The following is a 12,119-nucleotide window of genomic DNA, read 5'->3' as shown; positions in this document are numbered from 1 at the left end:
AAGGATAAGAAAATTGCATTTTAAAAGAAATCTTATTCTGAAAAAAAAATATTAAAAATATGAAAAAATCTACAGAGAAGCCTGAAGTCTGCACTGGAATGCATATATTTGCATGTTGTGCATTTCCAGTTGATCTATTGAAACTTTTAGGCTTTGTAGGGATGCAAAAAGAAGTTACAACCTTCTTGAGACATTCCTTTCATATTTCATAGCACTTGCAAGCAGCACTGCCAAGACCACTGCTATACAAATCCTTCACTTTTATCCCCTTGGAATTTTCAAGCTCTGCAGGGAAATTGATGGAATAAGCCTCATGTATGAAGGACTCAGAAATAAAAAAACCTGAAGATCATGACTGTTATATGATTCATTAGCCACTCATGTGTGAATCTGAGAGTCCTGAAAAGAATGACTCAGGACATTTTAGTTCAACCAGCCTGGCTGCAAAGATTCTAAATTACATGAGGCCTTGCAGAAGTTTAAAGTAATGGGGCATGTCTGTAAGAACATACAGAATACTGGGATATATATTAACTATTTTTGGTATGTTTATGTATCTAGGTATTTTACATGGACCTCATTACTATAGTATCTGCGGGTGTCCCATTACTTAAGAAATGGCATTGTTCTCTCTCTTCCTTAGCTGTCATCAAGGAGCAGAATTAGGATATTTTTTTAAATGAATGGATTTCTGAGCATATGGAGATTAGCGTGGGAAAGACAGGGGAGAGCACTGGATTTAATATTTGGCTCTGGAGGAGGGGATATTAGCAGTTTTTATTTCTTCCAGCATGATATATTGGAACATTAGAACAAGGCTGCCCAATGTCCAAGTGCTGTAGTTCCCTCTCCTTAAATTAAGTTGTGTCACAGACATTACAAGCTCTGACAGCTCTACCAGTTGAATTTGTAACTCCTGTAAATCATAGCACTACTTCTTATGAGATTTACAACTGGAGCTTGTTTGCTGCCAGAACCAGCAATAACTCTAAGCATTATGGACCATATTTATTCTTCTCCCAAGACAGATTCTTCTGCCAGCACAGGCTTAACGAAAGAGATACTTCTGTCATGGAGCTTTAAAAGTGACAACAGATAGGACATGGGCATATGTGCCATAAACCTATTTCTTCCATAGAACATACAAGTGTCTGACCTTGTAATCTTTTAACAATCTATAGCTACTGGTCTCCAGAAATTTAGAAGATTGGTAGGAATCATCCATATTACTTATAACTTGTCCAGTACATTTTTGACAGTTAGACTATCCACAAGATTATGTTCAATACTAGTATCTAAAAAAAATTTGAGGATTTAAGATCAAGATGTTCTGGAAATATGCCTTTACAAATGAAGTGATATTTACTGAAAAGCTGTTTTTGAAAGCTCTTTTTCTCAAAACCATATTATTCTATTAAAGTTTATGTTTCTAAAGATACCGGTACTTTTTGGCTAAAGGCTATGCAGGAGAAACTTCAGGCAGAATGGATTTATTTTCCCAGTACGTAAGGCAGAATAAAAATTTGGAAAAGTCACTGTTTTAACAATTAAGTCATTATTATTACTTCATAATTCAGTAATTGTATAGGCTGGTGCTTCTTTTTGAAGTTGCATAGTGATTGTGCCACTGGAATAAAATGACAAAAAACAAATGCACTGTATTGAGAAGTCACTCTTTTTTAGATGCATTTTTGCAGCCAAAATAAAGCGTAAGTAGATTTGTCAGAAAATAACATTTGGCTCTTTGAAAGATGAGACTTTCAGAACACATACAAGTTGACTGCATAGAGCAGTCAGCCAAAAACTTTGCAAGAAACTATAGACAGAAAAGTATGACCCAATTCTGTCAACTTATTATGTGTTTAGAAATAAATAAGATACTGAAAAGTTCCATCAACCAGATGACTGCACAAAAGATCTTGGTTTGATGTGCCTGAACTCTGATTTAGAGGAGACCAGAAACCCTGTGGAGTGCAACTAGGCTATAGCACCTTCAGATTTCCAGAGAGTTACAAAAGACTCTTGTAATCTCTTTGATTACTTTATCTCAGGAAAGCAGAAACATATTCATTTTTGTTGTTTAGTGTGTGTGTTGAACTACACTTTAAGAATCATAGAGAGTACCATTTTGTTTCTCTTGGAACATACAATATGCTGCATATTATCCTAGGCATGTTTTTCACTAATTTACTCAGTGAAATGTGAAACATTATATACAGTTCTGTATAGACAAGATCATCATAAGTTAAGGTGGCTGTCATGAAGCAACACTCGCGAGCATGGCCTCCCTTACAACCCTTACTACTCAAAAAGGTAAGGGAGAAGAAACCACTAAGGGCAAGATTCCATTTCCATTTACTTGAGTTCTCTATTTCATAACACCAAATGTATGAGATTACGGGGATGAAACTAATCCTAAAGTGTTTAAAACAAATAAGGTGACAGAACATTCACTATAAGTAGAAAGCCTTTTAGAACAGTACAGATACAGTAACTCCCAGAAGAGGTAGCTCCTGTAATAGTATGTTTTCATTTTAATTTTCTGTTCACCTAGAAGGGCCAAAAACTGCTTATCACTTCTTATTCAAGAAGTCTCCGGCCAGATATTCTGATTACTGCGGTTATGCTCAGGAAAGCAAGGGTACCTCTCTAGAGCCTTGACTCTCTGCTTATATGCCAGACCCATGCATGTTAGAGAAGTGTGAAGGCTGTTCTAATGTGTGCCAGCTGACAGTGGTCTTAAAGGAGCTATGATGGCCGAGCACAGCTAGAATGTATCGTGCTCTGGCCTCTCCACCTGTCTGCTCCCAACATGTACTCTGTGCTGGGACTGTGGAAGGAACAGCAAAGGAGACCATTACACTGGCTCTATACCCACTGGAGTCTTCCCACAGCCAGGGATAAACAGGCAGTATCTGCCCCCTTTGCACCACTGCCTGGGAATAGTAATCATCTGAGCTAAAAGTTAAAGGATTATGTAACTAAGCAGAAAGCCAAGAATGGGTTGATGTACATGTTCAGCCAAAAAGTATGAAAATAGTATATCTAATTAGCCTATTCCAGTAGAATTCACTATTCATCATAAACTGATGAAAAGATCCCTTTCAGGCATATAGAATGTGTAAGATTTTATAGCTTGTTAGAAATAAGTGCTTTAAAGGGACAAGTGTCAGGAAACTGAGCTCAAACTGCACACACAAAAATTATTCATAGGTGTAAAGTTTAACTGATAAAAATATGGCTTTCTATATGGGTCCACTATGCACACACAAAATAACTCACATGCTATTGCTGGTTTTGCACACACAACTTAAGAACCTAGTTTTTGAAAGTTTGTTTCTTAATGGGCACAGCAGAACAGAAATAAAGAATGCAGTGGTGCACTAGACTATTAAGAACAATTGGTGATTCCCCACTGTCTTTAGCTAGCCTGGGATTTAAAACTATCACTCACCAGTTTCAAATCTCAACAATCCCAGAAACGACAGAAATGAAGGAACGTGAAGAACAAAAATTAAGTGTTATGACACATTTCTAGTGTAGTAATCTTAACCCATAATGGATGTAGCTGACACCATAGTCTTGTAACAGCTGACAGTAATGCTATTGCTCCTCCTCAAGGAAGTAACACCATGCAAGATCAATCAAGTGAATGCACAGTAACTTTTCTACAAGCCTCTAAATATGTAGCTGAAGGCAGACACACAGTACAAATTAAATTCCCTTACATTGTAGAAACAAGGCAAATGTTAACATCTTGCATGCTATTGAACTCTCTCACTATCCTGACCCGGTCCTCTGACTTTGTATTTCCATCAAGTCTTCGGTAATCTAGCCCAGATGCCATACAGTATTGTTCCAGCACATCTAGCAACTGATAAAAAGAGATGGGGAGATAAAGCATTATTAGTATCTTTAAAAATAAGTACCATAACAACCACAAAGATTAGATATCCTGAATATCATTTCTAATAGCCCACAGACCATTTGAGAGTATAAATGTTTCTCTCTATTGGTATTGAACATTCTTATCCGCTTATTCTCTATGACACAATTGGTTTTCTACTTAAATCTTTTACAGTTTCTTTTATTGAAAGCAACAAAAGATATAAAATTAAAGCAGAGATCTTGAACTGTCATTGACAGTAATCTTCTATGCTGGCATGCCAGGTATTTAGTTAGATAATTCTGAGTTATAGTTTGCATCATTTCAGAAAGCACATTAGTCATTAACAAGAATACCACATTTAGGGCTTTGGCTTCACTGAATTGTTAGCTTGATGTATAACTTGAGTGTTGTTGCTAACACATCCCCTCCCCTCCACCCCCACACAAAGTGTTTAGCTCAGTTTAAGTTGTGTGTTATTTTCAAGCTAGCTGTTCCATTGGAGGCTGTGGGTTGATGCTTCAATGGTGCTAATGCGTGATGCCAGCGCAGTGGGGACTCCACTACTCTGTGCTGCTAATACAAATATTCTGTGTAGCTCACATGTTTTGCACTCGAGCTAGGCTAATGAGTAGGGCCCTACCAAATTCACAGCCATAAAAATGCATCATAGACCATTAAATCTTGTCTTTCGTGTGCTTTTATGCTACACTATACAGATTTCATGGGGGAGACCAGTGTTTCTCAAATTGGGGGTCCTGACCCAAAAGGGAGTTGCAGGGGGATCATAAGGTTATTTTAGGGGAGGTTGTGGTATTGCCACCCTTACTTCTGCTCTGCCTTCAAAGCTGGGTGGCCGGAGAACAGCAGCTGGTGACCGAATGCCCAGCTTTGAAGGCAGCGCCCTGTCAGCCGCAGCACAGAAGTAAGGGTGGCAAAACCATACCATGCCACCTTTACTTATGCGCTGCTGCCTTCAGAGCTGGGCTGCCAGAGAGTGGGAGCTGCTGACTCTGGGCCCAGCTTTGCCTTCAGAATTGGGCTCCCGGCTAGCAGCTGCCGCTCTCCAGCTGCCTAGCTCTGAAGGCAGTGCCGCCACAAGCAACAGCGCATAAGTAAGGGTAGCAGTACTGCAACCCCCCCATAATAACTGTGCAACCCCCTTCCCCACCACACACACACTTTTTTGGGTCAGGACCCCTACAATTACAACAGTGTGAAATTTCAGATTTAAATAGCTGAAATCATGACATTTACTATTTTAAAAATCCTCTGACCGTGAAACTGACCAAAATGGACCGTGAATTTGGTAGGGCCCTATTAATGACTGGAGACAACTCCAGCTAACACTCCAGTGAAGACAAGTCCAAAGAAGAAAGATGATTACTACATTTGTCCTTGCCACTGTCCTTGAGATAACATAAGTTTTCAAGATGTTTTCTTTAGTACTGCACATTGTCCATATCAACACTATTTCCCATAGTGCATGTGAGAAAGAAAATGTGGTTGACAGCTGCTGCTGTCCCCTGTGCTTTATGCCTCAGGACTTATTGCTGAGGTCAGTCATGATGTAAGTCATATAGAGCTCACCTTGGTAGAAAAGGAGAAGAGAAGAACTTTATCTTTGTTTTTTCTGAAGTGATTTAAAAGCTGTTGAAGGACCTGGAAATGAACCACAGAGCAGTAATTAACTGACTTCATCCCAAGTACACCATATACACACACACACACACACTCTTACATTTGCTAACTTTAGAGTAAGCTGCAGTTTTGGTCTGTATTTCATATTATTTTCTAAGGAAAACGGGAGGCTTTGCAAGCCTAATACAATTTCCTAGTATCATAAATGTCACTACAATAATAAAGGAGATTCTAAATAAACACACACATTTTAATAAACTCCTTCTCTGAACACATTCTGAAAGGGCAGTTTTAAAGTATTACACTAACAAACGTTAAGTTCTAAAGGATTCTAAAGGAGCTATTTGTATCTTTCAAGTTGTCCATTAACGGAAGTTAGTCTACAAAGCTGTAACAAACACTACTTATCTACTGTACTGCCCTGGGTTTGGGGTTTTTGTTTTTAATTAATTAATCCACACATCCACTCTGAACAGAGCTAACCATATTTAGTTTGCTGCACTACCTCGGAGTTCAAAATTTCCTGGAACTTGTCTTCTTAAAATAATCAGTCAGATGTATGCCCCTCCCTGCTCTCCCTCTTTTCTGTTGCTTTGTTTACTGTAGGCCTCAGCTTCCCAGACTCTGCACAGACCTTGAAATGCCAATAATCCGCCCACACACAATGTTCTTCTGGTAGGGAAGCAAATAATCCAGAGCCTTGCGTATAATAGCGATACAGTTATTTTCAAAAGAAGCATGTCCACATCTGGCAATGGCAGTTCAAGTACCATGCAGAAGCAATACATAAAGGGGAAAAGGAATTTTCTGTACCATGTCTGGAGCCTTCTCCTACTGGGCAATAAATATTTAAATTATTTTATTTATTCGGTGATAACTACTTAAACTGTTACATCTATACAAATTTCACTAAAAGTGTAACCACTCAAATAATAGAGGAATGCCTGTATTAATTTTACAGTTCTGGATAAAAATCTTGAACATAAAATACTAATATCACAGTCATAACATTTTCTGTGTTGTTGTGTCATTCAATTACTGGGTAAATAAGAGGCACAAATCAGATAAGGTTGCATGTTTTCCATGCGTAGCTATAATTTGTAAGTTACACAATGGACAAAATGGGCTTTATTTTACTGGAAAAACAAAATGTACTGTGTTAAACGTTCTACGTTTGCATTTCATGTAATTGCATTAAGAAAAATTAGCAGCATGTTTACACTGTAAAAGGAGTTTGTCTCCTGTAATATTATGATTAGAGTAATAAATATGATCACATAGCTCTCTATAGGAGACAGTGCAAACAAATACACTCAGTTTGTTTAAATAAAGTGAATCAATGTCATGTCTGTTCGGATTTTAGGTATTCTGAAATATGATAACAGTGACTTTGACAAACCAATAAAAGTAAATGGTTTTGTGCTGAAGAGAAACAAAGTATATGTTCTCACACTGGAATGCTATTCTAAAAGGTAGGTGTTTTGAAAAACAAACTGGGTGAGCATACTGAAACAAAAACATAACGTTACAATTAAAATATGGTTTTTCATTATGGTGTGCATGGATTTAACTCTCATTAGGATTATTAGAAGTCCTGCAGTGAAATCACTTTACACCATATAGATATTTACTGCTTAGATTTCCATTACAAATTATATAGTGTACAGCTGTCAGTCCCGCTTTTGATGTTTTAAAGATAGAATCACAAGATCATAAGACTGGAAGGGACCCCAAGAAGTCATTTAGTCCAGTCCCCTGCATTCATGGCAGGACTAAGTAAAATACCGGCTTTTATAGTTCATCTCTCACCCTAAACTAGACAAGTTATTTTGTTTATATTTACACGGTACTCCCACAGAGATACTTGCATTTTCCTACTTATTTTCTTCATTATTTATGAAGCCAGTAAAATCAATGTCTTAATCAGACATGTATATTCCCAGGAGATATATCCTTACTAAACAGAAGCTTTCAAAAAGGTGCAACCAATGGATTTTTATGGAAGTTTTATAAAAGAAGTTCTAAAACTACATTTTATTTTTAATAGCCAGGTATTTAATAGAAATTTTTATTTAAAAGTCAAATACACAGTGAACATTGGTAGACTAATGTTACCCAACATTTGAGGAAAACTGAAGGAGTAATCACACAAGTGAAGTTTTTGGCCCATGTGATTATGGGGCAACTAGTACGTGACTCAGCAAGCTATGTAACCATTCTGTTTCATCACTCCTACTCCCCCCTCCAAAAAGTCAATGATATTTTTGTGTAGAATAATGCCCGAGGGCATGCAATCTACAAGCACTGAATTTCAAAAGTGATGAGTTATTTGTCTTTTCATTACACAATTCTCACTTCACAACCAAGGTGTACTGGATTCTCACAACAATGCATATTGTCAGGCATTAGTTCTTGCATGTTCAACTACACCACATCTAACCAAATGCTTTTGTATTACATTTATGGACAAAACAGTCTGAACTGAAAACAGAATGCTCTTAAAAGGGGGAGGGGAGCTATTAAACAACCACACATGCAAGCAAATACCTTCCACCTCTTGTTATTTACAACAAGAAAATCTTTAATAGCTACATTTCTGCAAGTTTTATAACATTTGGTCATTTATTTCCCCACTTATGTATTATTTTTTGTTTCATTATTGATTTTAAAAAAGTGTTTATAAAATATCTTCTGAGTCTTAATTTATGGTGACATTGCTGTGCATTTTTAAGGCTTTCCACGAGAACCAGAGATCGTCTGGATACCTTTTCTATCGTAATAAAAGCCCATCAGTATACTAGATTTATAGTTCTTTTGAGAATGCAACACATACAGGGACATAATCAGAGAGAATAATCTGATCACAAAGAATGTTCACAATATTATTTGAAGCAGCCTTGTCAAAACAATTTATTTGAAAATACTGTACATTTGAGATCTAGAAGAACAGGACGTACAGGTTTAATTTATTGTGATTATTCAGTTCACAGATAAAAGCTATCATCCAAGATCACACATTCAGAAAATTTCTTGAACCTATTCAGAATAGAAAACAGGTTAGCTAATCTGTTCTCAAAAAGGTTAACATCCATTGAAGTGTCCACTATTTTAAATACATACCATATATACTCGTTCATTAGTCTGTTCTTTTATAAGCCGACCCCCCAAGATGGTTAGGTAAAAATCGCAAAAACTGTATGACTCTTTCATAAGCCGACCCTATATTTCAGGGGTTGGCAAACTTTGGCTCCCAGCCTATTAAGGTAAGCCGCTGGCGAGTCAAGACATTTTGTTCATCTGGAAGGTCTGCAGGCATGGTGCCCCTCAGCAACCTGTGGCCACAGTTCACTGTTCCTAGCCAATGGGAGCTGCAGGAGCTCCCACTGGCTGGGAACGGCAAACCGCAGCCACAGGGAGCTGAGGGGCTCCATGCCTGCAGACGCTCCAGGTAAACAAAATGACAATGTATTAGATATTCAATTCAAGGATTCCATAGAGTTTAAAATCATCAAATGTAGGTGTGACCTGTTTATAAGCCTACTCCCGCTCTTTGATGCTTTTTACCAAAAATATTCGGCTTAGGAATGTGTATATACAGTAGTACACTATACATTAAAAAAGGCATAGTGGCATTTAAAAATGACTGTCAAACATTTTTAACTTAATGAACTTAACACAAATGTTATTTTCCAGTTATGCCAATTTGACCCACTATAGCAATGAAGTCAGATACAGTATTGATGCATTTGAAAGTATTTTTATTTTTAGAACTGAAATAGCAACATTTAAAATATTAAACTTGCAAGGATAATCAAGTGAATTTCTATAATCCAGGTCAATTAAATTTTGGAAATTCTGCTATAGAAGACGACAAGTTTGAAAACTGAACCCTCACTACTTATAAATAAAACCAATCGCACAAGACCAACATATGTTATTAAAGACCCACCCATCTTCATTTTTTATCTTTTATATATAGTCCCATCTCCCTCTTCCATGGGGATAGGGATGGAATTACACACTTCTGGAAATGTTGTTGTACAGTGAGATGCATTTCCTGAAGTGATACAAAATCTGAGGTCCTTTAAGAAAGGAAGTAATTATTTTCCATTTAATCAGGTATTTGATTCCACTGACACTTAGATATACTTTAAGATTAGATATTGCAACCATGCGTTTAAGTGGGTTAAAATGAAAACAGTCATTAAGCAGGTTTCTCCAGTGATGTCAGATTATTAGCATCAGAAACAGCTAGGCATGATGGAGGACTTCATAACAGTAATCTACTGGGATCTCTTCAAAACATGTTTTAGCAAAACTGCCTAATACGGTAGCAGTAAAACAAAACAAAGGAAAAATTCTATGAAGCAGTCAACCAAAGCAAAAACTAAGACAATGTTTCTCAAACTGGGGTCACCGCTTGTGTAGGGAAAGCCCCTGGCAGGCTGGGCCGGTGTGTTTACCTGCCCCGTCCACAGGTCCGGCCGATCGTGGCTCCCACTGCAGCGGCAAACCACAGCCAGTGGGAGCCGCGATCGGCCGGACCTGTGGACGGGGCTGGTAAACACACTGGCCCCGCCCTCCAGGGGCTTTCCCTACACAAGCGGAGATCCCAGTTTGAGAAACACTGAACTAATACAAAATCACTCTTTTTCATACTTTCCCTCTAATGGGCAGAGGGGAAGAAAACCACCAGGTTTCAAGTGACTACTGACAAAATGTGCTTGTACCATATAGACTCAACTCCCCCCCAGCTTGCCTTATGATACACTTTAACAAAAGAGCATATTAATTATGCTTTATTTTACTAAGAAAAATTGAAGCCAAAAATGTAAGTTAAAACAGCCAAAAATCACTCAAACTTTCTGACAGAGATCCAGTCAAATTGAAGGGCAGATTTCCCACTTTGCAAAGGAATTATTTTCCATGGGTAACCATTTAAAAAAAAAATCTTTAAGTTTAAGGATCCAAAGGAGCTTTTCAAACTGATTATATCTTAAAGTAATGAATTCATGACTTTTTATCTGTGAAAGTAATCTTAAAATTAGGATTTCTTCAGTCAGCTTTTAAAGAAGGAATATTTAACCCACATCTCTCAGAGAAGTGTTATTTTTTTCAACATAAATGGAAGTTTCACCAGGTGCCAGATAGAGAAGTGGTATCATTCTTGTTATTAGTCATAAAATATATTCCGCTCTTCTCCTTTAATGAGGTTCTTCACATTAAAGTGAGTTTACAAGAATATCTGCTTGTTTTGGAAGTCTGATTTCTGTAGTTACCTACTTTCTGAATAGAAAGATTTCTTATCTCAAATTTCTTTTAAATTTTCACAATAAATGTTCTGGTTATTTGTTTTCCTTTGATGATATTGGCAACACCAGCTGGCCATCCCCAACTCAAACCCAACACCACTATCTCGTCTCTGCAATAAATGATAAGCTCAAAAACTCCTGTGTACTAGTGTTGTCTTTTGAGATTCTAATTATGTGCATATTAGATCCTCTATTAATCTTTGAAATCTTCAGTTTTGTTTACTCAAAAAGAAACTTAATGGCTTTTCAAACTAGCTGCTTCTCTTTCAAATCAGTGTTGTGGTCCTTGTTTTCACAAATTCCTCATGCAACATTATACATTTTATCAAATGTATTTTATTTCATATTCATTACAATATTAGTAATTTAAGATCTTTAATGTAAAAGAATACTATGAGAACTTTTAATATGCGTAAGAATCATAGATTTAATGGCAGTGCCCTGCTCCTTAGTTTGAAGGGGATTAGAAAGCAAATCTAATTTTCATCAAAGGCTTGAAGTTTCTTAGTAACCAAAATAAAAACCTTTCAAGTCCTTTCCCACCTATAAATCTTTAATTAGACATCTTGTCCTGATCTCATTCTTGTGTGTTATGCAGTGTTCTTGGTACTTTGAAAAAATAAGTAGTTTTCCTGCTGAAATGAAAGAGGGGCAGAGCATGTCATGATTCCAATATATTTTTAAAAATTAATTCTCCTTTCTTTACATTTTTACATACATTAATGAAATCAAGTGTACACACAATATTGCAGACTACATTAATATAAACCTACATTTCTCATACCATATGGACTCCAAACTGAAGACTAAACATCGGATGTGCTACAAGTTCATTTATTATTTGATCTTCACTTTTTTAACTAAGTTTCTAAATATAAAAATGCCTTATGGTCCAACCAAGACACAATTCACAAGCAAATAAGCAATAAGACTCAATGAAATGGGTTTTCTATTGTTATGATGCATTAGTGAAGAAAAACAGGAATGAGAAAGTCAAGTAAACTAAGGATCATTCCATAAACAGTATTTTCAATAAATAATCTTTCCCTCCTACTATGTGTGCAAGTGGATTTGTTACTCATGAAAGTAAGGGATTTACAGGAATGGACCACCTAGAAAGATAGCTTATGTAAGCTTACTCACACACACTTATGACAACACAACTCAATTCCACCTGGTATGATAAATGGCAGGTTTCACAATGTTGCAATATGGTCAGACTGAAATATCAGAGATTAGAATGGGAACAGAATATTTTTTTATTTGCATTCTAAGGGAGT

At 36.9% G+C, this 12,119-nt stretch overlaps 1 protein-coding gene across 11 annotated transcripts in view; it reads right to left on the bottom strand.

Annotated features, from left to right (window-relative positions):
- The window catches only part of ERCC6L2 (ERCC excision repair 6 like 2), a 108,446-nt gene that overhangs the window by 56,973 nt on the left and 39,354 nt on the right, over window positions 1-12,119 (bottom strand). For 10 of the 11 annotated variants that reach the window (XM_030565672.1, XM_030565670.1, XM_030565671.1 and 7 more), the window contains 2 exons: window positions 5,477-5,548; window positions 3,729-3,874 (listed from right to left, as the gene is read on the bottom strand). In XM_030565672.1, the coding sequence (XP_030421532.1) occupies window positions 3,729-3,874; window positions 5,477-5,548 (218 nt within the window). Of the gene's footprint in view, window positions 1-3,728; window positions 3,875-5,476; window positions 5,549-6,161; window positions 6,342-12,119 lie in introns of those variants that run through there. The other variant, XM_030565677.1, reaches the window with a different exon arrangement.

This window comes from Gopherus evgoodei, chromosome 6, assembly GCF_007399415.2.
Source record: "Gopherus evgoodei ecotype Sinaloan lineage chromosome 6, rGopEvg1_v1.p, whole genome shotgun sequence".
Lineage (NCBI taxonomy): Eukaryota > Metazoa > Chordata > Testudines > Testudinidae > Gopherus > Gopherus evgoodei.
This window is presented reverse-complemented; position numbering and strand designations above follow the sequence as displayed.